This window comes from Sebastes umbrosus, chromosome 14 (genome assembly GCF_015220745.1).
Source record: "Sebastes umbrosus isolate fSebUmb1 chromosome 14, fSebUmb1.pri, whole genome shotgun sequence".
Taxonomy (NCBI): Eukaryota; Metazoa; Chordata; class Actinopteri; order Perciformes; family Sebastidae; genus Sebastes; species Sebastes umbrosus.
The window spans coordinates 16,409,062-16,436,586 of NC_051282.1; the positions used below are offsets into that span (position 1 = coordinate 16,409,062).

The window sequence follows — 27,525 nt, forward strand, 5'->3', positions numbered from 1 at the left end:
GCTAGAGTGAAGGTAGTAACATCACATGAAACTAGAAAACATAAGGCACCAACTATGTCATACTTGCTTGTCGCAAAAAAAGCTAAATAACGCTCCAAAGTTACGCTAAATTTTGGCAAGGAAAAACAGGCATGGCCATTTTCAAAGGGGTCCCTTGACCTCTGACCTCAAGATAAGTGAATGAAAATGGGTTCTACGGATACCCACAAGTCTCTCCTTTACAGACATGCCCAGTTTATGATGATCACATACAGTTTTGGGCAAAAATGGTATATTTCAAAAATACAACATCTTGGTCACTCTCACTTCATTTTCTTCTCTTGAGTTGCATGTCATGTAATTTCACTTCCCTATCTTGCATGCTGCTACAGAATTCACACAAGCTCTTTTTGTGTCTTTGACAGCATTATTTCCTTTTGCAACCGGCTCATTTTCAGATTTTCTTACAAGTCTCAAATCCTTCATTAGGTGCCTGAATAAGAAAGAATGCAGCAGCCTCTTTTTCCATAATGTAAATCAATGTTTGTAATTCCCGTAGTCTTTGGAACAAATTCCTCACACTCGGTCCTCAACTGTAGTAATTTCCCTCAGAATAAAAAAACATGACAACTTTATTTATATATTTGTTTGGTTGCTTGTTTATTCATTCATTACTTTTTCCCCTTTTAATTCAACGAGTGTTTGCTGAGTATGCAACCTCCTTTCTCAGGCATCGCCCTGCAGAGCTCTCACACAGCATGTTAACTCTCAGTCTCAGTTTTCTGCTGATGGCAACCGAGCAGCTCAGTTAGGGGATAAGTGCTTTGCTGAAGGGCACGTAGGTTGGAGATGGTAACTTAGAGGAACGTTAATTTACCTGCCAACACTTCACGCTTGCAGCCAGTGTGAGGAATTATGTTCGGCAGAAGAAATTCCAGGTTTCTGCTACCGCTGATAACAAATGTATCCCTCTCAGTGAATACTAGATTTTATACAGTTAATGAAATGTATTGGAATGAGGTGTAATACGAAGCATATATCAATTCAAATTGTGTATTCATCATAATAATATAGATCCTAAATTAAAGGATTAGGCTGGTGTTATTTTACATTTCCTTTATCGTCTACAAATTCCATGAAAAGACCAAAGCCATAAATGTGTTAGCTCATCTAGTACGTTCCTACCCTGTCTGTGGCACTAAGCCCAGAAGACATTCATCTTTAAAGACGGCGCACAAATATATAGTTTCATTTTTTAAAAAGGTTCAGTAATTTCCTAAAACAGCTGGCTACTGTTAAGCAGACGCTACTCAAACAGGAGGAAATAGTGTATTTGTTGGGGATTATTTTCAGCGGTGGATTAATCTACATGTGATTATTTGTGGTAGCAGAACGGTGTATGTGGGATTGAGTCAAAATAAACATCAATGTGTGTGTTTATGGTGATGAAAGAACATGTCTTACTTGTTAGTACGATCAATTCATTGTTGGTTTTGGTCTTTTCATCAGATTTGCTGACTATAAGAGAGATATAGAATATTAGCCTTATCCTTTAAAGGTACTGTGTGTAGCATCTATTGGTGTGGTTGCAGATTGCAACCAACTGAATACCCCTCCGCTCACTCCTCCCTTTCTAAGACTGCGGTAATGTGAGCAGCTAAGTGCAAAACTGTGGTAACACAGTTCACCTCGCTCAGAGGCCATCCTTACCATAATAACACTACTTTAGGTGCAACACATTCTCACTCTCAACTCGTCAAATACCGCCGCTTTGTCAGTGCCCCTCGGCAGCGGAAACTGAAGCACGGGGTACCCCTCTTACATCACTTTTGGACGGACCAGGGATGGCGTGTCAATATACGGTTGTTACGCGCATAGTGTCCTTTCAAAATAAACTTTCGTTTTCACAGGAAGTTAGGTTTAGGCAACACAACTACTTAGTTAGGGTTAGGAAACGGTCGTGGTTGGCGTTAACTTCACATGACTACCAACTCCCGTGACTCACAGGATTGATGATACCAAAGAGTCACATGAATAACGACTGACTTAACAAAATAAGTCAACGTTAGTTTAGTTTCACACGGGACACGAACAGCGATCTCCTGGTTGAACGTCTTGTGTTTGTTTTAATACCGTCGCTGCGTGCCTTTGGGCGTCAGTTTCTGATGCTGAGGGGCGCTGCCAAATCTGTGGTATTTGACGGTTTAGGAGTTAGAGCAGAAGCAACGGAAGTCAAACGGCGGCTGGCGGTAACACGGTTTTGCACTCTGTGGCTCACGTTACCGCAGTTTCACAAGTGTGTCAGGGAACTACGGTGGCCTTAGAAATGTAAAAATGTGAAAAGCTCTCTCTGTAGCCAGAGTTTGGTTTGTCCGTTTTGGGCTACTGTAGCAACATAGTGGACTCCGTGAGGAGGCCCCAATCCCTATGTAGATATGAAGGGCTCATTCTAAGCTAACAAAAATGCAACAATTCTTATTTTCAGGTGATTATACATTAATGAAAACATAGTTATCAATATTATATTCCATTTCTGCTAACAGAGCCCCCAAAATGTTACACACTGGATGTTTAACAGTAGCAATGCTACTTGTTATTACAGGCTCCTCCTTACTCTGCGTTTAGTCTTGAGCATATTGAATACAGAGACAGGCCGCCCTACGGTTCACATCAAAATGCCACTCTCCTCATAATGTGTGTCCTCAGTTTGGCCTCCATGTCTGTTCGGTGGGAAAGAGAGCAGCTGGAAGCTCCGTTATTGAGAACTTTTTACTTAAAAACAAGTGGTGATTAATTAGGAAAGATGGCTCTCTGCTTCTGCCTCTCTACTTTTGTATCCCTCCTCTTTTTTTTTCTCTCTCCGCCGAGGGGGCAGATGTTTATAAAGAGTAGATATTGCCGTGCAGCAAAAGCCAAATATACAGCCTCGATCAGAGAGCGGAGCTGTTTCAAAGATGGTTTGATCTTGTTTAGATTTTGATAAACATGACCAGAATGTGAGCAGTCGTTCAAATTACAGTAGATCCGCGCGTGTGTGTGTGTGTGTGCATGCTGATTATTTTACATGTAAACATGGGAACCTGCTGTGTATCACTATTACTGCTTGTGTCAACATGTAAACATTGCACAGCATCAATCTTCCACTCGGCACAAGTGGACAGAGCTATTACGTTAAAAGCCCATTTGCCCGACATATTCTTACCAAAGATGGCCTCCCGCGGTGGGAGGAGTCTCATCCAGCGAGTATTGATAGGCTCATTGATTGATCGGCGGTCCCCTGGTGATTTATCGATTCATCTCGGTTCCAAATGAGCTACGAGTGCTTTCCTGCCCAGAGGAAAACAACCACGCTCTCACACAAGCCCTGTAATGAGAATTCACAGACTTATTTCGAGCCGCCGTTGCGTTCCCCCTTCGAATCTGATCTTTTTTTTGGGGTGGAGAGATGCGCTATTTGAAAATGAAAATTGTTGCATGGTTGTTGTGCTGTGAGATTTAGAGAAAGATTCACTCAGGCAAAGCACTTTACCCCATCACTGTACAAAGTCAATCTCCTCCTCCCGAGGTTTTAAGAAGAGTTTCGGGGCGTCCTTAGGTAGTTAAAAGTGCATCGACTGTGGATGGGCTAGTGGGATGTGTAGATTAATGCAGTGGAAAGCCATCCCTCAAAGTGCTTAGAATAATTAGAGTCAGGCTTCCAACAGAATGGGCATGTCACTGGAGGAAATTGTATTTTTATTTACTGTGTCGGGTCTCCCTTGGCCTCCCTCTCGCTCTGTCTCTGCCTCTCTCCATTTGTATGGCGGCGCAGCTCGCTATTCAGCAGCCGGGTGTTTCTCAAAGTGTCTTAAAGGTGCTGTCAGCGCGCCGTGATGCATCTCCTGGATTTGTATCTCTGCGCGTTTCCACGTGTGGGCGCACACCATTTGTATTCAGGAGCGGATACAAGTTCTGTGTGCATATTCACCTATGTATCAGAGCCCCGCAACTATGCATGTAAATCTGCAGCATTAGCATGTGTTTGAACTCTTAAATGTGCATATATGCGAGGGTGTGTGTTTTTCTTTATGGTGCAGTGGTTGAAAGTAACAGTGCATTTACACAAGTACTGGGCGTAGAGGTGCAATTCTAACTGGTACTATACTTGAGTATTTCCATGTTATGCTACTTTATGCTTCTAATATACTACATTTCAACCTACTTTTACTCCACTACAGTTTATTTGACAGCTGCAGTTACTGAAATAATTGGGTCAGAAATAATTCACTTACTTCATCTTAGTTCAAATTTACTATTTACTACACGCTGTACAGGGGATTCTATGTACAGGAGACGTATTTTCAACTATGTTTGTAATTCATTTAGATCTCTTTTTACTTTGATTCAAAGCTGTTGGACTAAAAAATATCAGGGATGATTATGTTTTTACAGGCAGCGTATAGTGTGTCAGATGTTCTCACTAAATGACCATTGATTGTACACTATTTTAACAATACATAGTTGGATTCATTCAAATACATAAAAAAAGAAAAATAATTTCCAAGAGACATTCAGAAAACAGTACACAATTTGCGCAATTTTGAAAAATACCTCATTTTGATTATATATAGTATATTGCGATATACTTTGCAATATTAGAGGAAGTGATCATTTTTACATCATTATTCTCATTTTCATTGAAAAACATATTTAAAATCATCATGGTGTGATTTTTGCGAGGATCTGCATGAAACAAAGATGTTTTCTTAAGTCTGTAGAATATGATGTGTAAGCTAGGACACAAAGATATTTAATTTAAAATCGTAATCTGACACACATTTCACCTTTAATAAATATTGCGCTTGCTTTGATTTGAAAAGTGGAACAGGCCATATTGCAATTTCAATAAACTGTCGATTAACTGTGCAGCCCTAACACTATACAATAAACAGTCATTTCAGACGCAACCTAAGATATTAGATATAAACATAATCATCATCAGCATATAAAATGTGATGTGTTGTTATAGATTTAACCACCCAGTAATGCCTCAGTAATAGAAATCAAATAATAGAAAACTCAAAGGGACCACTTTTCCTAAAAATAAGTACTTTAAAAGTGTCTAGTAATATCTACATCAGTCATTCCCGAAGACTGGGTTGCAGTAGATTTTATAAGTCGCCAAATAATTTAGCAGAATTTCTTCCATTGTCTTTTTTATCTTCAGTACACCTTTGAGCCACATGAGGGAGCCTGAATGTTCGTATTGTTCTGACGATTGTAGCCTACTTATAACATTCAATCTAATATGAAAGGCTACTGCACATTCTGTTTGTTTAGCTGATGAGAGGAAACAAAAACGAGAGCCTTTTTTAACTTTGGTCTCATTTATAAAGTATTTAACACGTGTATATGTTTTCAATAACATGCATAAAACGAAGTCGTGATTTATCAAACGTATATTTCTTCGAAATAGCTGGTTTACCTATTCAAGATAGTTTAAGGTGATGCTGAAATGGCGGTATAAATGGTCAGGAACGTATTGCGATTAATAGATAAGGCCTATTCTAAATTGTGTCGTGATGGTTCGTCTTTTTTCAAAAAGTAGGTCCCCAGAAAAAAAAGTTTGGGAAATACCGATCTAGATGATACTAGTAGTTTTTTTTTTTACATTGTTTTATTGCCTCCATAAAGGATCTGAATGCTTTTTCCATCACAGTGTGTGTGTGTGTGGCTGCATGTTGGCGTGCACAACAAAGTGTGAAGGCATTTCCCATCTCAGTGCAGTGGACGCTGGTGGACAGCGAGGCGGGCCATTGATAAATTGATCACAGTGAAATTGTGGAGTAGTGAGACATGCTCTAAATCCCTCCCCCATCGCTACACATCCCACACACACACACACACACACACACACACACACACAAGGCTCTGGCATCAATTATTGTGGATTGCGTGGTTGACAGAGTGTAAACCAGGTGCCAGCCCTCAATCCAATTAAAGAGATTTAATTGGAGAAAATAAATGGAGTGTGTCCACAAAGTGCTGGCCTACCCACATTTTTTTTTTTCTTTTACCTTTTTGAAAAGTAAGGTTTTTGTTTATGAAAGAACGATTGAATCTAATAAAGCCTCAAGGCTGTTGCTTTGCTCCACAGGTCAGTAATGCAAACAATCCAATTTCTCCCGTCTGAGAGCCGTACTGGCATGTAGAAATGGGATTATTATCTCAAATGGGCCCAGCAGGTGTTTCCGTGATACAGTGTAATTTTGCGTGGTCCAGACTTAAATTCCCAGAGACGCTTTAAAAAAAGCAACATCTAACAAATAAGTTGGAAAATGTGCCACTCCGGCCCATTAGCGTTATCGCCGAGCATCAGGCCCTCATAACGGGGCTGTTTCCTGAACTGACTTCCTGTGCGTTGTGCAGTTGTCAGCCATCACAGTTTGAGGAGTTCGTGGGAGCTAAAGAGAGGCGTCTGAAGCGGTCAGGTAGCGCTCACGGCGGTCCCGACTTTTCCACACCTAGCTCTTTTCTATCCAAATTTGTCCCCGGGGATAAGAGAGTGTGGCTCATCCCCGTCGCCATATCCCCCCCTCCTCCACTCCTCACAAGGGACAGACATGCATAATTCAGGATTGTTATCCGTCTGCTGCTAACCTCCTTCTTCCCCATACACACACACACACATGCACACAGATCTGCAATGAAACAGTCTGACTGCACATCAATGATTCACCAGACAGCACCCCCTCCCCACCCCCCCAGCCCACCCCCCTCCTCTCCACTCCGTTGAGGGAATCATATGGAGCCGACAGGGACTCCACAAGCATGCAACTTCCTATAATTGGAATGAAAAAAAGGGTGAGTGGGGGAAATGCTGTATCAGGGATCTGGCGAGAGCAGCATAGGTGTTCAAACAGTCATTCAGCAGTGTCAACCAGCAGTTGGGCGACTGGGTTGCGTACGCTGGCCCACTCGTTAGCCACCGGGAGAGGAATCGGGGGAGAGAGGAAGTGAGAGGCGACGCGGCGCCAAGGGTTTTTTAAAGAGGGAGAAACACTTCAGAGTTTGGATTCATCTCTGTGAAGAAGACAGATTTTTAACTGTCTGAAATGCAGCAGCACCGGGACTGGAGACGGTTGCCTTAAAAAAAAAAAATCCCTCCCAGCTTCCTGCTGCGAGCATCTCTGTTTCCCCCAGGTTGCCCCTGCCTCTTTATCCTCTAAGCTCTCACCACACTCACCTTTTTCTTTTCTTAAACATCACAGGAACAAATCAGCAGACAAGCGATTGTACAAGTTTTCTCAAGCTTTCAAGAATTACCACCATTTCATCATGGATAATCACAGTTAATAACCCTTCTCATTAAGGAGACGAGAATCACGGGTCATTAATATTGTTAATATCTTCTCCCTCTCCTTCTCTTCTATCTCTCTTATTCACCCTCTCTGCGTGCCGGAGGGAGCGGAAACAAAAGGATGACTGAAAAAGAGCTTAGCGCGACAGTGATTAACCGATAGGGGTAGATGGACTGTGATGAATCAAAGTTATCTCTCAAATCTTAATAACTGGAATTAGCCCCTGATTAGATGAGCTTTGGCTACAGCAGGGGGTAGTCGGCATTTTCACTTCAAAGAATCCCGCACATGTGAACCTGTTCCTCCTTCCGCAGACAAAAAAAAAAGGCAAATAGGCCAATGGAATAAATTACAAAGCGGGTCATAAGAGAGCAGAGAGACTGAAGAAAGGCAGAGATAACACAAACAACAATGTTACACCTGTTCTCCTCCCAGAATCTGGTCATTGTGGCGCCTCATTCTCCGTTTATCTGCTGTTTTTTCCTCTTTCTCCAACACGATCGGGGTCCAGTGGGAGGTGTCAGCGTCTCCGTGACAGGGTCATAATGAGAGTGGCACTCTCCTTCATTTGCATATGTTTGCCATTGTCACAGCGGTCAAGGAATGTCATGTTGAGATTCCTGCATGCTTAAGTAATGGCATTTTGTCCCCACGAGGAACTCTGGCCCCCGTATCATAATCCCAGCATGCAAAAAAAGGAAAAAAAAGACTGAATTAACATGACAATCAGCTGATTCTAAAACAAATGTTGCCATTTTTATCCCCCCAGCAGCATTTTTCTAAAGACTCATCTGCAGTCAGGAGAAGCGGTTCGCTGGCATGACGGCGCTGTGGAATTGATTTACGGGGGTTTATATGACCAGAATGACAGAACAACCCACTGTTCGGTTAGCAGTTTTCATTTCATCCAGGTCTTTATCTTAGTGATCAATAGCAATCTCAAAGAAGTCGTTCAAGTTTGGAGGATTTTTTTTTAATAGAATATATGTCAATATCACTTTGTTCAGATAACTTTAGAAGAACAAAAAACAAGAGAAGAAAAGTAGATGAAAAAGTTCTTTGGCGGGTTTCTGATGGGGTCAAAGCAGCACCGCGTCTGTTCTCTCGCTAATAAATGAGTCTAAACACCAAACTGGATGCATCCCACAAGTTAATCCAAATTTTGACACCCAGTCTGGAGTAATTAGTCCCAGATGTAAATATCTGTTATGCAACAAAAGAGGCAACAGCACTGAAACAGACAATTATCTCCTCTTATGGCGTTGGCAAAATGCTATGAGTCTAACCATGTGTAACTGATGGCTTTTTCACAGGGCCTCTAGGCTTATTTGGATGTGTTGTTGCTTTATTTATTTATTTATTTATTTATTTATCTATCTGCGTTTTTTTTTTTTTACCATGCAGAGCCTGAGCCCCGCAGACGGAGAGCTGTGTGGCTGAGACAGACAGGTTCATTACATGTCACCGGAGTTCAAAGTGATCCTCTGTCTACTCTGTTTATTAAGTGGCGCTCCGTGCGTCTCTGAGGTATAGTAACACTCGCAGACGCGGCGCTAAGAGCAGTCCCATCTCAGCGCGGGGGGCTCCGCGTTGCAAGGCGCCTCCGCTGCAACGTAATGAAGAAATCAGCAAGGGATTGAGGGAAAATGAACTCTCTTTCTAATACCTCCATGCGAGGCCGCGGAGCAAATAAGTGCTCCCAATAACGAGGAAAAATCACGTTAGAGGGGATGAAACATATGTGACATGTGAAAACGATTAAGCCTCTCGGAAAAAGGAGCGGCGGAAACATGCTCAAAATCTAAATTGACTCGGACGCGGGGCGCGAAGACACCCGAGTGTTTATTTCTCCGTGAATTGATTTTTGCCACAAATGAGGTGGAAAAATGGAAAGACGGGAGTTTGTGAAAAGGGAGGAAATGTGAGACAAAACAATAACCCTCTCCCCAGCCTATTTGAAATCATAAACCTACTGTGGTGGTGTTGAGGAAGACCGGGGTTTTTTTGTGGAGGTGGGGGTGTGTTGTGAATCTGCATCAAATTGGGCTGCTTCTCCAACATCTCCCCGCTCTCTCTCCCTCTCTCTCCCGACATGCTGCTGTAATTGGTTGACTGGGGGGAGGGGAATAGCCGCTGCACCAAATATGTGCCTCATCATGAGAAACTCAGCTGAAGGTGTTTTGTTTTTGTTGTTGTTGTTTACCTCTTCGGAGTTGCTCTCTTTTTCTGGCTCACCTTGGATTCACTGTGTGGCATGTGGTTGTAATTAACACATGCTGCAGCCTCTGGTGAGTGTTAACAGAGAGACTTGGAGTATGATCATGTGGCTCGCCTAATTAAAATGGACCCGACTAGACAGCCTTTATTTATGCGCCTTCAAGACAAAATGAATGCCAGTTGCCTGTGGAAATCATCTCAGGCCTGTCTGTGTGCGGGGCACAATTAACCGAGCATCAGCAGCAGAGCCGGGGACAACAAGAGGCTTTCATGCAGCTGGCTGAAAACCACTCAGTGTTTCGTTTGTGTTGCATCAACTGATTGCCGTACGCCCGGCCTCCACTCAGCTGCAACACCCCTCTCGCTATAAACTCTGCTCGACTTGTGCTGTGACGGCCCTGCGGGATTTGTCACAAGTTCGCCACCGTCACTGTCAGGAGGTCATTAAAACCGAATGAGCATTGTTCTAGAGAGAGGGGGGAACGCTCGTCGCGTGATGCCGCGGATGAGACGGGGAACAATCTCCGTGCACTGAAAAGCTTAAGATCCACTTAGAAAACGTTATGTCATCTGTAATCTGACAAAGCAAGAAGCTTGTGTACATTCCTCCATGAAGGAATGAGACAGCGAAAGCCTTATGTTAAGTCAACATTTAACTATTCATGCTGTTTGGATTATGCAAAGACACTGCAGAGCTGTTCATAAATCTGTTTGAATTGCTTAGTGTATAGAATCCAGACTATTAGTGTCGTACAGTAGGGACCATGCAAAGCAGGAAGGCCTTCCGCGCTGAAAAATGATCCGAGCTGCGGTGTGACGGAGCTGAAGCCATAAAGCTGCCCACTCCATCACGCCACAGACCGCTGAGATTGATCAGCCCGCTCCCATTTGAGTGATTTCCCTCCGGATTCAATGCAACGCAATTAGTCGCCTGCTGTATTTTGCGTTTGCGTTGCTCTTTGACCCTCCGCCGCACCTATGAGTCAGTGCAGCACTCTGCCGATATGAGTTCCTCCTAACAGCTCCTGTATTTGCACAGCCCGTCTCCTCTTGGCCTCTCAACGCCGTCCCTCCCAGCGCTGCTAAAGAGGATCACGGATCGCTGGCGAGCAGCCAAGAAGTACCTGCTGAGATGGAATATAGCCTTGACCGTGTACACTGGGGCTAGCTAGTGGAAGTCTCTGTCTCTCTCTCTCTCTCTCAATACTGTACGCTGGGAGTTTCTCTCTCAGACTGCCAGCCTCAGCAGTGGGCATCGCCACAAGGCCTTTCCTGACCTCTTTGGCTCCTGATGCTGACTGTAAAAACAAAAGAAGTCCAAAAGTGATCTCCTTAAGTAAGGGTGTCCAATCCAATTTTACACGAGGAGAGTGCTTAAGATTAGAGATAGTGTTTTTTATTGTGCTCTTCAGTAATAGGAGTAGAAAGGGTGAAAGGAGAGATGGAGGGAAGGTTGGAAAGAGGAATGGAAAAGGATGGCAGATCGATAAAGGCCGCTCTCTCTGGTCGCCTTTATTCTCCGTCGGCATGTCCGTGGAGACGAGGTTTAGGCGGCTCATGGCGGCAGGCCATGTAAGGGGGGCATTAAAGCGCCGCAAAGGGACCTGCTCTTTCCCCATAAACGGGCCTGCAGGTAGAGAAACACTCACCAGGATCCCAATATAAAACTCGTAGCCATAATGAACAGCAATCTCTTCTAGTGGAATGAGATGGGCTGTGTACCTGACTGGTTTGTCATGGAGGGCTTTTCATTAGCCGCCATGGATTATCTTGACGACGGCGAGTCAGCCTTAGCGAAAAGGGCACGTGGTCGCACTGGGACCGAGCGCAACTCCCCCGATTCGCACGTGCCTTTTTTCTTCTCCCAGTTCATATCCAGTCGAATAACTCGTTTGTCACATACATCAGAGGAAGGCGAAGATCACACGAGAGCCAGCGTTACTTTGTGTTTCACTAATGAGGCCTGTACTCTCCGCCTCCTTGCTTTTGCCTTGCTGCTTTTTGAAACAGCGACGACGTGGTGCTACAACGCTTAATAGTTTTTTTCTTTCTCCGATACTGCGCTCGGGGCTGTTATCCTGTTTGTGTGTCACTTGGCTCAGTCTCAGTCCTTTGCACTTGACACAGATACACTGGCCCGTGTGCCCTGTGAGCGTAACCATTCAGATTCTGACTGACCCGAGCACCACGAGGGAACACTCGGAGGCAGATGATGATTTAACAAGTTTAGTAGAACATGTCATGACAAAATGCAGAACTGAGAAAGAAGAAACTGCGTCCAGTTCTGCTAGCGAGGAAAGTAAACTACATCACAGATTTCCCTAAACCAAGGAGCTGTCAAATAAATCGCTGCAGATCGAGCAAACAAGAGGCTGAAAGCAGGAGCTCTCTTACAACTTGCTCATCAGAAATAGAAGACAGAAGAAAACACCCAACAAAATGTGATTTTCAATTCATGACCTGACAAGAATCCACAGAAAACGAGCTAAGCTGATCAATTGCCGCAGTCCAAGTCTACATTTTCACACAGTGAGATTGATTACATGCACACTAGGGTCCTGCGTTTTAGTCTAGTCCCGGTTTAATCATATCTGGGATATGATATTAACCGGCGTATCCTCATACAACGGTTCGTATGACATCTTATGAGAGGTTGTTCCTCATTTGTTCTGGTTTCACACGGGACAGAAACATCCATCTCCTGGGTGAATGTCCGGTGTTCACAAATCATGATTACGATTTTATGGGATATATATGAATCACCGTGCATTACTTTTCGTAGGTATATCTACAAACAGTGTATGAGAACAGCCTGCATTAACACAGAATACAAAGGATTCTGGTTTTCCAGCTCTGTGTATACATGATTCCAACATTTTCCAGGATTTTGACTGTCTGCATTGGTGCAAGTGTGTCTCTGACGCCTACACACCTTTGCCACTCTGTCATTTTGAGGGTAAATTTGGTCTCTGGCTACCTGGGACACTGTTGCGCTTACCGCTCGGCTGGATTTTGCTTCAATATCTAACCACTAGTTATGGAAGACTAGAGTAACACTACTATTTATCTTCAGCTTTTCACCTTAATTTTAGCATCTTAGATCATCAAATTCTGATTTATTGATCAAGTAGTATCGTAGGTTGAATTGATAACACACCTGTGCACACAGCAGACAGTGATTCGGAACCCAAAATAGCACCGTGTTGGTGCGGACATGTTGCTTCAGGTACCAGTGAGGAGATGACATACTGTATGGTCCATTCCAATGCAATTGGTACATCCATGACTATGAAGGCGTATCAACACGGCAAAACACGGCACAGCTGTTTAGAAAACTATGAAAGAGACTTTTACGACATACTGCGACAAACACAATTGATCACAATTGTGAGGTTTACATCAGAAAAACACAGTTCACATCACAAACTAATCTACCAGCAGTGCATGCTTGCATTTGGGGCTGCCCCGTCTTCGTCAATTAGCCGACGACTCTGTCATTTTTGTCTTAGTCGCTTGAGAGCTTGATTTGTCGTTTTTATGTTTTTGTCATGCTGAATAACTTCTTTCCAAGAAACGTATGAGCACATCTCTGATAAACACAAGATTTAAAGTGGTGCTTTTATGTGATTCTTTGTGAAGAAACTGATCCGTCAATTAAATCATAATTAATCGATTAGTCAACAAAATTGAACGAGTGTTAGTCAACTGAGAATGTCTTTCGTCAAGGACACTCCTAGTTGCATGCAAAAGCAGCGCGTTGCAGGACAACTGTGCAAAGCGTTGAGGTATAAGTTGAGACAGGTTAAACCTTGTTGCAGCATGACCCTGCGTTGTGTTGCCTAAGGCCTCTGCGTCGTGGCCTCCACTCCTAATGAGGAGTCCGTGGTGCCACAGTATCCCGGATTAAATCAGAATAGCCCAGCTGGTATAATGAGATTCCTCAAAACGGGGATGAATCCCGAATTCTGAATCCAGGATTTGATGTTTATATGATTTTTTTCCTGATCATAACCTGGGTATTAGTGTAAACACACTCCTCAGCAAATCCTTACAAACACCAATCAGGCCCGTGGGCAGCGGTCTTGACAGTGACTAACTAAAAGACATAACTGGAGCTTTGATCTCCTTAATGACATGAGCCGCGTTTGATGTACAGTCGAGGCAGCAGCAGCACCTCCGTGTTTTTCCAGCCTGCTGAGCTTTTCTGTCTCTGCTGGACTGCTGAGCACCGATGTGTTGATGGGTTTGCTCCGGCTGGTTATAAAAGGAGAACACGGAGATCTGGTGCTACACTTCCAGCCGTCATACCAGGAGGTGCATCTTTTTTTAGGTAACCAACCCCATTCTCCCCCTTTTTTAAAAAAATGGGCGCTTAGAAGTTGAAAATTGCCAACATCAAGAGCTTCCTTGAATTAGGATGCCCCGCAATGCAAGTGTGTTATATAATGCCATGACTGGAGGGAGAGGGAAAGTAGAGCACAGGGGTAGAGATTAAAAAAAGTTTCTGCATAAAAAGAGAGGGGGGGAGGAAGAGATGAGCATGAAAGGGAAAAGGGGGAGGAGGGATTGAGGGAGAGACAGAGGGGATAGAAATACAGTATAATGAAAAAGAGAAGGGGGGATTAGGTCAGGCAGGAGCGAGGGTCCACTCCTGCAGCGAGAGCAGCCTTGAGGCCCCGTAAGGCTGCAGGAAGCTGGTCAATCCCTCCCCTCTCTCAAGGCTTTCTCTCTTTTTTCATTTAGATAATGGAGCATTTCCTTAATTGGCAGAGCACAGTTTAGGCCGAGGTTTGTTTGCCAACGCGTCAAAGTAGAATTATTTCCACTACATTTACAGCATAGTGTTGCTCAGCTCTCTCATTAAAAACCAGCCTCTTCCTGCCCAGATAGAGCTTTCTGTGGAAGTCTGCAGAAAGAGGCCAAACACCACGGCAGCAAAAAAAAAAGAGGGAATATAACACATTTATCTCCTATCTCACCATCCCCAGCCAGCTTGTAAAGGAAGAGACAGAAACTTCTCTATCTGTTTACTGTTATTGTTTTTCTCCAATCATAAACCCTTACTTCTGGCTGCTATTTTGTGCCTTTTCCTCCTTCTCTCTTATCGAAAGAGTTATGCATTGAGCTCGCATGATCTGTATCTTTAAATTTGATTGAGGGAATTTGCAGGGGGTGTTATTGGATTCCAGTGTTATTGTCTCACCTTTTCCCTCTGTGTTTTTAATGTCGGGATGGATACCCGCTCCGGCAGCACTGATCTCACTGTTCTGCTCATTAGTCTGGATTCGCAGAGCCTAGTGCTTCGCAACAATAAGACATGCACTTCTGTAGTCCAGCTATTACTGAGTTTAACAATGTGCACCAGCCAGAAAAGTCCATTATTTCTGCAGCTCATCATCTCAAGCATCCACACGCGACAAAGGGTCTGTGGAACTGCTTCATTGCAAAGGGCCATCTATCACTTAAGTCAGGAGCAGAGACTAAAAAACATATGTGGTGCAGATACCACATACTGCTGGAAGCATATGGAAGAATGAGAGTTGTACTTGTAAGACTACGGCTTGGTTTGAGACTCTTTTGAAACGCTTTCACAAGACATAGTCCGTTTCAGGGTGAAATTTATATTTTGGTTTGTTTTCTAATTAGTCTGGTTCGGTTCCACAGTGCAAACATTAAAGGGGACCAAATTAAAAAATTAAAAAATTACTGAAGGGCGTGTACGAAGGAGCAAAGTTATTTTTTTGTCTTGAGAGTGTAGTTGTCTTTGCGTTCACAACGTTAAATTTCACTTTCAAATGTAGTTATTTTTAAGCCAAAACACAATTTTTCCCTAAACTTAAGTAATTGGTTTTGTTCCCTCAACCTAAGGAAGCTGTTTTGTTTGTGTTCAAAATGTAACGTTTCATTCAGTTTTACAACGTGTTAAGTTGCGTTTAAGTTTCTCCATCACTTTTAATGTAGTAGGTGTAGCAGGCCCCTACTGAACCACATCTATGAGGCTTATAGCGTCTGATAACGCACATTTAATGAGCTGATAACAGTCGAATCAGGTGTCCAGTTTATCTCGAATTGCTTTATAAACGTCACTATATTTGTGGACTTTATTTAGCTTATTCTTATGTTCTCTTCGGCCCAGATGTCAACGAAACATTGGACTTCTGCAGAACTCCAAATCAGTCCTCTCTCACTCATGTCGTATACCTGTGTCCATCTCAACAAATGCCTGTGCAGGCAGCCTGCGTTTTGGTTCAAGTCCTGCAATTGGGTCAGATTAATTTCTCAATGCAATTGAACCGCAAGCGGTCCGAGACCACCTCTTGTTATTGGTCTGAGATATTGGTCCACACCAGAGTGAGATTACTGCGTTCACAATGCCCAAGCGAACCACACCAGACATCTATTAAAACGGACTAGATGTTGACTTGTGAAAGCAGCGATAGGGTACCAGCAGAAAGGTTTCTCTAATGAATTTTTTAATCAAAGGGCACTTGCCATCTAATCTTGAATCAACTTCTTGGTTTAGCATTCTTGTTAACTTATTATTTTACAGTATTGGAAACTTCCTGATGTTTTTAGACATCATGTTATGTTGCCATGGTTCTTGTACGGCAAACTGAAAATTAAACCTTTTCAAAGAGGTATTAAAAAAAAAAAACATCAGACAAGTATCCTCATTTTGAGACCGAAATATTTCAAGTAATACCCAGAGAAACAAAGGCAGGGATGGTGAGCGGTAGGGAAGCTCATAAAGTTAGACACAGGTTAATGTTTAAAGTAGGAGCGTGGAGCTCGGAGAGTGGAGCAGTTGCTACTTTAACAGACCTGTCATTGAAATCAAAGGCCCTAATCAAAATTTTATCAATTAATTGATCTTTCCTCTTGTGCTTTGCCACGAGTGCAATTGAGATTCCCCCTGACTCTTGCCCCTCCAACAGCGAGCCATGCTCTACAACATAAACTGTGTTCATTAGCAATGATCAAGGAATCCTCTAATGTGAGCTGAGATGTGATATGATGGCTGTTTCCCCCTGACTTACTTGGTTTGCAGGACAACTCTCCCCAGTTGCCTTCCGAATCAGCACTGGTGAACTTGCACGTCTTTCATGCTGCGTGTACGAGTCAAACAATGTACTTTGATTTTAATCTCAACTGTAGTTCTAACGCTTGCCTCCTGTTGTGCGTTTCCTCACAGGGTAACCAAGAGGCCACTAACCCCCCAGAAGCGATGGCCCAGCCGTACACCCCAGCCCAGTACCCACCTCCCCCACAGAATGGCATCCCCGCAGAGTTTGCGGCACCGCACCCGCTTCCGACACAGGACTACACCGGGCAGAGCCGGGTTCCTGAGCACGCCATGACCCTCTATACGCCCACACAGACGCACAGCGAGCCGGCCGGCACTGACAACAGCACGCCCGCCATCACCGCCACCACGACCGCACCGGTCAGTGTCCTTCATCATCTGCAAACACTGTTCTCAACACGCTGTCAGCAAGTAAAATATATTATTATCACTATTTTACCTTTTTTTTCTACATAATGTTGATGATGTCTAAAGAATATACTGTGTATATATATATATATATATGTATTACTTTCAATATCAATTTAAAATTGCTAAATTGTGATTCTTGACATAGACACCATTAAAGCTGCAGTTGGTAACTTTATTAAAAATAACTTTTTGTCATACTTGTCACTTTATCCTGACAGTAGTATGTGAAACAGATAATCTAAACAGTACACTACAAGATGTTTCTGAAAACATTTGAGGCGAGAAATAGGCATTACAGTAACTGAAGTTACTAGTTTGACTGTGTGAACTTCACGAGCAGTGATTGACGGCTGCATCAGAGACTCTTCGGCTCTGATTGGTTGTTTTTCTTTGGGCGGGGTGGAATCTTGCGAATGTCATTAAGGCCCAGACACACCAAGCCGACATCAAAGAACTAGCGGCGATGAAGGCCAACTGTTGCGTCGCCTTTGTCTTGGCCGACAAGTTGCACTCGAACACACCGCAAAGACTACAGCCGGCGGCCAATTGGCACGTACGTTCTGCGCCTGCGTGAGATGAAATAGCTCTCCACACCAGCAGGCGGCGGTACTCTGTCTTTATCATTCAAAAAGGGAAACCGGAAGACTGAGGACTGAGGATATACAAGCAGTTGTTATGATACATACGTGAAACAAAGCAGCGTCTGGAAACTCGCTAAAGTTACGCAGACTACATGTGCGGCGGCGAGCCTCCGGCAATGCTAGAGCTGCTAACGTAGCAGAAATACACACTGTTTGTTTGCCACTTGTTGGTCTCCCGTCAACGAATATCTGTTGTGCTACTGTAGCTGGTACGTGGCACAAATCTTGTTGGTTAACAGTTAATAATTGGTTAACGAGGGTCGGTTATAGGTTAAGAACATTTTTCGAAATGAGCATCCCTACCTCCGACACAGGCCGACGATGTGGGGACCACCGAATAAACTAGACCGACACTGACGGCCCAAAACTGTCCGAAGCCCGACCGTTGGTTTGGTGGGTCAGGACCTTTAAGAGCACTATAGGAGGACACAGAGAAACATGATATTTTTCACAGATTATCTGTCTCATGCACTACTGTCAGGATATAGTGGTATAGTTTGAGCAAATCTGACAAACAGTAATTTGTATTATACTGTATACCATTATACCATCTGTAGCTTTAACGAAATAGGCTAAATGTTATCATGTCTTGCTTCTTGTTTCCCCTCTCTGACTGTTGTTTCACTGTTGGCTTTTTTACCTTTCGTCTTTCACTCTTTCCGTCGTCTGCCATTGCCTTAAGCCTGAAATCTTCTGCACCATCTGTGCTGGAAGAAGTCTGCCCTCTTCCTGTTTTGTGCCATAAAGCAACATCTCTCTGTGTTGTACAGGAATGTGAAATGATTTACCGGAGATTTGCCACAAATCCAGCTCAGATGCACACAACATTAAAAGCTATTTAGAGGATAAATACCTCGCCATCAGTTTGATACAGAAAGAAACACAGCCTTAAAAATTCAAACGGTAATGAATTAATATTAATTACACCTTTAATTATGCATTGCATAAATCATAATATTATACAATTATACATGGTTTTAATCAAGGTGTGGCAAGAGAGACTTCAAGAGACATAATTTGTCTTCATTTGCAAATACGGTCCTTCTGTATTATTGTAATATGTATTTAAATTTCATTAGGTTTTACCCAGAGTTGCATTTGGAAACTTTGCATTTATTCCGGTGGTGTTGTGATCGAGTACATCTAAGCCTCCACCCTTTTTTATGTTTCATTTCAGTTGACAATCTGGATGTTCTCTCTCTCATCACCATCACAAAAAAGTAATAAAAAGTGAGGGTCGAGAGTAAAAGTAACACTGAGAGTGCAACAGTACTAATCATTAGTAAGCAGCGGAAGACTTTGATGTCATGGCAGTGCTTTGTGCTCGACGTAGGAGGTGAATTTGGTTGAAAAATATGCTTGCGAAATGAAAGTGCATTTCTGAAGAGCCATTTGGGGCTCCCTTAAAAAACATGTAAGGCTGTGCTGTTTTATTTATTTGCGTGAAGGAGATGTGACACGCTGTAGACATTAATGATTCACGATCTGTGAAAGGAGGACACGCCCACTCTCTCCTCATCTTTTTTTGGTGCGTTAAAGGAGCAAAATGAGAGACGCACTTTTCTCAACCAGCCAGAACCAGTTGGCTAATTATTTGCATCCAAAATGTTTGAGACATCCCTTTAAATATAAGACAGTATCTTCTGCATATAGCCGTGCCAGGACCTGATTATGCTGCACTCGTTTTCCCCTCCCCATAAGATTGCATATGTTTAAATTATTGGCACTCCAAGTGGAAAACAAACCCCTGGCAATGCTGCACGTTGAGATACACGACTTGGGACTGAGTGAAATTCGAAATGATATATTATACGTTTCATTCTTGTGTACTGATAGTCTGATATGAAACACCTTGACCTGGGATTTACCTTCACAAGAGGCAGATGTAGATAAAAGGGAGGACGACTTAGCTCCAAACTTTAGAGACGTGTCTAGAAAGACGGATAACGCTGGCAGAGATGAAAAAAAAAAATAAGACCTGCAGACCTTCTTTTTCTACCGTTAGCATGAAAACACCTGCTGGGAGAGGTCACGGCGAGGCCACGGCCCTCCTGAGAGGGATCTGGGTCACTCATAAAGAGCATTAATAACTCCATTCTGCGAGCCTCACAATTACCGTGGGGGCTAGAGACATTTGGTGGCAGGAAAAGTGCTTATACGGCAGAAGCGGAGCCATGGCATTGCGTAGCGTCATTATCACCGGCCCGTAATGTGGCAATGTTTGATTTGAAGATTTGTGTGACGCTCTCCAACTGCTTCCATGGTTATGCGCCGCACTTACAGTAATGGCTGACACACAAGAAAGTTTAAAGTGAGGAGAGACTTGGCAGGAGGTTCAGCCTCCTCCTCCTTCCTTTTCCCCCTCCGACACCGAACACCACTCCTTCATACGCTATCTCTCACTGTCTCCTCTCTCTCTCTCTCTCTCTCTCTCCATTCCGCATTTGATTTCATTTCATCTGCTCACCCGCTGTGAAGAAAGCCCAGAGATGGTGGCCATGGAGAGATGAGAGCTCGCCTTGCTTTTTCCTTCATGCTTTTTCCCCTCTTGCGCCGTCCCCGCTTTCCACCGTCTTCATTCTCTGCATCCACGCTCTCTCCCCACTTCCACCCTTCTTTTCTCAGGGAGGACAGAGGGATGAGATTAGTGGGGTGTAAACAGAGAGTCTAATCCTCGGGGGCCGCTGGTGTAGTGTCGCCCACCGCTGAGTTCCCCAGCTTTAATGACAGACCCAGCCTGTTTGCTCTGGGTGCCACAGACGGGCCCGGGTGCCTTTGATTAGGGCACCCTGCAGAAACACAGATTGAGGGAGCAGATCAGCTACTCACTGCGACTCTCTCCCCCCTCACTCTCCCCCCTCCCTAGGCTCGACTCTGCTGCGCTCAGCTCCTCTACCCCACGAAGACGCTTTACTCCGCACATCTTCTCGACTTAAAGACTTAAAAAAGAGTCAAGAGAGAGTGAAAATTCAGTGAAACGTATGGATTCTGTGTGAATTCCCTGCAGAGAACGGAGAGTGTGTATGTTTTAATGAGGCGCGGGGACTCTCTTTTGCTTCCCCTCTCTGTTTCTGTCTGTGTCTACCAGTCCCCCGTCTATACTGGGAAGGTGATGTTGTCCAGAGCCAGACCTCTGGGACCTCGCTCTGTGCCATGTTCAAACAAGCTGACTTGAAAGCAGGCGACTTGAGGAAGAGAGGCAGCCCCCAACTTTTCTCCAAATCCTAAGAGATGAGGGTTGCAGAGGGCTGCCAGGGAGCTCTGCTGGAGAAAAAAAAAAAAAAAAAACTGAGCTCGTTATCTGGCTCAGTTCAAATAGTCTGAGGTTTGGTTGAATTTCATGAGTAATCATTCTCTTTTCAGATAACAAATTAAGGCAGTGGCGTTAGGGCAGCACTCAATTCCAGATTTTTCACAGCCCGTGTCAGCGGCATGAACACTTTCCAAAGGGTATTCTGGGGGACTGTGATAACATAGACACACACACACATACCAACACACAAGGGCATGCGGAAAACACGGGCAAGCACATGCAAACATTCATACATACACGCACGCTCGCACTCATCTCTGGTGAGCGGTGTTTAAGGGATTGAGACTCCACCGGGGTGTAGCTTTCAGAGGCGGTGCTGATGGCAGCATGTAGGCCACCATTAAAAAGGGGGATGACTGTGTTATCTGGAAGTGGGAGGAACTACTGATTTTACACCACTGTAAATTCCCTTTTTAAAGATATTGTAGATATCCACAATGCTCCTCAACATAAAAAACTCTCCTGGATAATTTAAAAAAGATAAGGCTGGGGTTATTCTGTATTTTTCTTATTGTCAACAAATCCCATGAAAAGACCAAACTAACAAGTTTAGTCCGTCTCTCCAAACCTCTCTTCCCTGTCTGTGGCTCTAAATCTTTAAAAACACAAATATATAGTTGTTTTTTAAAAGGCTAATTTACTAAAACAGCTGGTCACTTTAGAATTTAACAAACAAACAGGAGAAAATAGTGCTTTTTTTGGGGACTATTTTCAGCAGCGGATTAATCCACATTTGGTACTTTGGTAGTGCAGTGGTTCTCAATTTGTTTCTTCCCTTACAGGATAGAGAATATACCAGAGACTCCCTCATGTATGCCTCTTCCAGAGTCTTAGTACTGTGATAGAACAGATCAAGAGAAATGTGTTAGAAAGATATTAGATATTAGATATTATTAATCATATTTGCACCATCTCAACACAGAATAGCCATAAAACAATGTAACTTACATCAATCCAATTAGCTGCGAGTAACACGGTACCTAAACAATTATCAAAGGCAAATCAAGAGAAAAGGGATTATTTGAAGTGCATTTCAGAACACACACACACACACACACGCACACACACACACACACACACACACACAGGGCAGGGCAAAATATATATATATATATCATCAAAATGATATAAAAATGTCTATCGTATATATTTTTCTATATCGTTTATATTGCGATATAGGCAAGGCCTATATTTATTTTTAATTTATAATTTCGCTGAAAACTGTTGTGTTCATTTTGCACTCAGGTTCTTAAATTGAGAAAAATTTCATTAGCCAAGTATTTACCATGTGGTTATTTCATATAGACTATTTGTTTATTGAAATACAAGAAAACATGCTATATCGGGATATATATCATTATCAGGAAATTAAATGGCCTATATTGTGATAGAATATTTTGGCCATCTCGCCCAGCCCTACAGACACATATCAAGAAAAGTGTGAGGTGTTTCACTCTTAGTGCATACCTATAGGCTAAATAAGACACCGATTCTGATTACGGTATTTAACATTAGATATAATTTCTTAGATTAGAACATGATTTATGAGCTATTTAAGATTAAAACATTTAAATAATATTTGTTGAATTTTGTAAAAAACAAAAACAATAAAAAAATATTTTATATCTTGATAATTTGAATTAATGAATCCGAAAACGTTGGATCCCACTTTGAGAATCACTGCTCTAATGAGTATTTGTGGCAGCAGGACGGTGTATGTGGGAATGAGTCTAAGTAAACTACAGTCTGTGTGTTCATCGTAATGAAGAAACACATCACCCTGTGCAACGGTGTGGTCTGTTAATGTGATTTTAATAGTTGTTGGACAACAGTGGAGCTTTACGGCACAGAGGAAGAAGATTTATCAGGCTTTGAAACACACACTGTACTTGTTAGGAAATACATTAACAAGTTTGTTTGGTCTTGTGTTGTGATGTGTTGACTATAAAAACAACTAGAATATCACCTGTATTATCATTTAAATATACTATAGGTTAATGGTATGTTCATCAGTTTTTGAGTTATCATGGAGGATAGTCCTACATACTACGATACTCATAAGCCTCAGCCACCGTTACTAGAGGAGCCCGTCATTCATTGTTGCAGTTGGGACCAAAACACGCTGTCATAGATTTGCTAATCAGGCGAATGGTTTTCTTTGTGTGCAGTTCACTGTCTTTTACCAACAGTCAACGTTACTATCGTTAAACCATGACTGGCTCAAATATAAAGCTCACTAACTAATAGGGCATCTTGTTTTTGTTATCTGTACATAAAGAGAAATAGAAATATGCCAATTTGTGATTTTTAGGTGCTGGTATTTCTGCTCAGCGTTGCAGGGTCTCCAGCTTTAGAGTGTGTTGCCAGATACGGTCGGTAATTACAGCCATTAGTATATACTGTAGGTTCAGACTGTACCAAAACACTGCACCGCAGAATTCATCCAAGAATGAGCCAGAATCTGAAATTGAAGCTCAGTGCATCTTCTTACCGAAATGCACCTCGAGAGTTGTAGTTTAGTTTTTATATATATCCACGCTTTTAATCAAAGAATCAGATATTTTCTAATACAGTCGCTCATCGTTTCTATTGATGATTAAAGTAGGAGAGTTTCATGTCTATCCAAGCCAACTGTCAATCACCTAAAATTGTCTACACAGACAATGTTACAGCTCACTACTGTCACCTGAACGCCCAAAATAACTCCTCTACCTTTCACTATTTTATATGAATCAGGGGAGGAGGAGGTGGGGCTGCCCCTCTCCTCCTCACTCCCTGCTCTCTCAGGTGATGGAGAGGATATATTTGCAGCTGCTTTAGAAAAAGAAAACAAACAGTGGAGGACCGGAAGAGGAAAAATAATGAATTAAAGCCCATGCATTATAATTCTTGTGAGCGAAGACTCAGTATCCCCCCCTATTTAATCGGATGTAATCTACCTGCTTGGCAGCATTCCAATCAGATAGTTTCAATTATGCTCTTGTAATGCCACTCTGCGAGGAGGGGGAAAGTGCTGAGCAGAGCACTTTGCAGGCGATTTGCAAATAACAGCAAGGGAGTCTTTTAGAGAAATGACTGAACAGGAAGCCGGAGAGTTGCTGGAGTTGACAGCTCTCTCACTCTCTGGTTTGCTGGCTTTGGCGGTGACGGCGTGTTTTGCATCCCACCTCCTCCCTCCTCCCTCCTCCTCCCTGTGACAGCAGCTGTCGGGACAGTAAAGTGCCACTGAAGGTGGCCTCCTATGGTAATACGGAGGTAATTATTTTCCACTGAAAAACCACCATCTCACAACCAGGCAGGCAGGTTGGAGCCACGGGAGCGGTGCGCAGAGGCAGCCATCCCGGATCTCGGTGACACCCCAAGTTATTGAGTTAGTAGGATGCGGTCTGGTGTGCTCGGGAGTCAGCAATTCAGCATTTTGTGTTCCCCTGTATGTGTATTTGCCCCCGATGTCAGCGTGCTGCCGGCCTGTCTGAGCGCCGAGTGAAAGTTAATCTGGATGTTTGCAAACACGCGACTGCGCTCGCCGTGATAAAAAGCCAGACAGACAGAGCTGGAGGACAGCGGTGCTCAGTAGTCTGGCAACATACGCTAAAGGTCGATAGTGTCATGTGTGACCGATGAAACAGATTGACCCGCGGGGCTCTGGTACCTTGTCACCCTCCACGGTCCCAGCATCTGTCTGCAATGTGTCACCCCCGGGGCCCAACATGGCTACTCAGGCTATTAACCTCCAGCGCGCGAGGACACGGCAGAGTTAAGACCCCTCCGCCCGTCTCTCTGTCACAAATCCACTCCTCACCAGCCGGCCGGCCGGCCAGCACGCTGCATTTTTCGGCCCGCGTGTCCTTCGCCACTTGTTACCTCTCTGGTCCGAAAGCCGACAAGCCCGGGCGGGGACTTAGGAAGCTGCCACTGACGTGCCCTACCTGGATGGCTGCAGGGGAGACAAAGTGGGACCTTGAATCAAACAACTGTCACTGTTAACAATGTATGTCACCATCTCGGAATGGGCCATAAAAACCAAATAAATGACGGCCATTACAGTGGAGATTGTGATTATGATAATGAGAATAATAAAGGCGATCATCATTACGATCATGATGATAATGATAATACTGTGATGATGAATTATAATGAATAAATCCCTACCCCATTTCCTAAATGGTGGGAAATGTATCACTAAGAGTGGCCTGCAGCCGTGTGACAGCCTCAGAGCAGGGTGAGGGTTATCACTGTGTGTGTGTGTGTCCGTGTGTGTGTGTGTCATTTGAACCGTTTGTACTCCGGCAACAACCTACTCCCTTTTCACGTCTGTATCTCAGTACAAGATTGTGTCTGTGTCTGTGACTCCCCAGCCAGTGTATAGTGTGTTTGCCATGCTCAGAGAGCACTTCCCAGGAGACCTTGCAGTTTACATATCACATTCAAACAGCTTTTGTGCTCAATATCTGCCACTTCCACTCTCTCGTTTCTCATCCTCCCCTCCTCTCTGTGTTTTCTTTATCTCGGCACTAAATCACAGTTCGTTTTTTGTTCGTTTTAATCATTTGCAGAAAGGAGACTGTTCCCACCAGAAACAACAGTTTGTTCAAAACATGCTCAAATCAAACTTCATGTTTTCCTGATGAGTGACCTCTTGTGGTAATGCCAGTAATTACTGTCCTCTCTCAGAAGCAGAGGTGGAAGTAGTACGACGCTGTCATAGAATTGCTAATCAGGCGAATGGTTTTCTTTTTTTTGCAGTTCACTCTCTGTCTCTCACTAACAGCCAACGTTGCAATCATTTAACCACGACTCTCCAAAGTTCAAATATAAAGCTCAGTAATTAACAGGGCGTATCTTGTTTGTTTTATTTGTACATAAAGAGATATATAAATATGCCATATGTTGATATTTCTGCTCAGTGCGCTTCTGTGCAGTAGAACTGCAACAATTCATTTATAAAGTGATTAATTGTCAACTATTAAGGTAATCAAAACTATTTTGATAATCGATTAATCAGTTTAGGTCATTTTGTTAAGAAAAAAGTTCAAATTCTGTGATTCTAGTTTCTTTAATGTGAATATTTACTTTACTCCTCTATGACAGTAAACTGAATATCTTTGAGTTGTGGACAAAACAAGACATTTGAGGACGTCATCTTGGGCTTTGGGGAACACTGATTGACATTTTTCATCATTTTCTGACATTTTATAGACCAAACAACTAATCCATTAATCGAGAAAATAATCAACAGATAAATCGACAATGAAAATAATCGTAAGTTGCAGCCCTACTGTGCAGTGTCTCCAGCTTTAGAGTGGGTTACCAGATATGGTCGGTATAATAACAGCCTTTAGTATAGGTCTCAGGCACGACCTGTACCAGACCTGGCAATCTCACTGTGACAACAAGACTCCAGGAAGTCACTGCATCCGGTTGCACCAGGCAAAAGTGGCCCAAATCGGATTTTTTTTGTGCATATGTGACTCAGATCTGTTTTTCTTTTCATAAGAGTGTGAACAGTACCAGATGGAATCTCATCTTTTCGATTCTGATTTTGGCCACTTTCATATGTGGTCCTAAATCAGATGCAGATGCGACTTTTACGTCACTCTAGATCGACATTTGTCACAGTTCTGCGCTGTGAAGCCATTCACGTCACAATCCCACCACTCCTGGCTCCAAGTCCGCATCCGCACGCACTTCCATACAGAAGTAGCAGCCATTGATCCACAAAAAGCCATAATGAGGAATTTGGCTCTCTTTCTCCTCATCCTCGTTATCATCTGCTCACAAATTTGCTGGCTTCCACTGCACATCAACTTCTAAATGAAACCGTAAACGCTGACTTCAGCTGCCTCCCTGTTTATTTCCGTACGATGCTGCGTGTCACATCTTTGTTATTGTTTTTTTTTACACATTGCACACTGAAATCTGATATTGGCAACATTTTAAAAAAAAATATGTGAACAGCCAAACCAAAAAAAATCAGATCCGAGCAATAAATCAGAATTGAGCACGAAGGCTTGCAATGTGAGCGTAGCCTTAGTGAGCATTAGCAGTGCCAGACTGAGCCAGGTTAGCTGCTTCCAGTCTCTATGTTAAGCTCAGCTAATCGCCTCTTGCTCCATAATGTTCATGCGCGAGATTTATACTGATCTTGTGATTAAACTCTCTGAAAAAAAAAGCTTCCAAAATGTTGAACTCTTCATTTCATTAAATAGTTTGTATTGCTTAAATGTAACCAAAGAGATGGCAGGTTAGAAAACACTGATGTAGCCATTAAATGCGTTTTGAAAGACACGACCAATGACCTATTTTGCCAAATATGAGGACTTGTGCATTATAGACTTACCCCACAGTGGTGCATAGAAGAGAGGATGAACTATGCTGTTGACCACTGAGGTTTTGTTCACTGAAAACACATCAGAAAAAGAACCTGCCTCAAAAACAAGGTCCATCTAAACAGACAAGCCGCCAGCGCCCTCAGTGAAATCCATCACCGGTGTCACAGCGACAAACAAATGGAATTTGTCATTGACATCAGACACGTCA

General features: G+C 43.1%; 1 protein-coding gene across 12 annotated transcripts in view; it reads left to right on the forward strand.

Annotated features, from left to right (window-relative positions):
* The window catches only part of LOC119501436 (RNA binding protein fox-1 homolog 3-like), a 466,701-nt gene that overhangs the window by 399,139 nt on the left and 40,037 nt on the right, over nt 1–27,525 (forward strand). For 10 of the 12 annotated variants that reach the window (XM_037791780.1, XM_037791782.1, XM_037791781.1 and 7 more), the window contains one exon: nt 16,729–17,031. In XM_037791780.1, the coding sequence (XP_037647708.1) occupies nt 16,729–17,031 (303 nt within the window). The remainder of the gene's footprint in view (nt 1–16,728; nt 17,032–27,525) is intronic. The other 2 variants (XM_037791778.1, XM_037791786.1) reach the window with 1 other exon arrangement.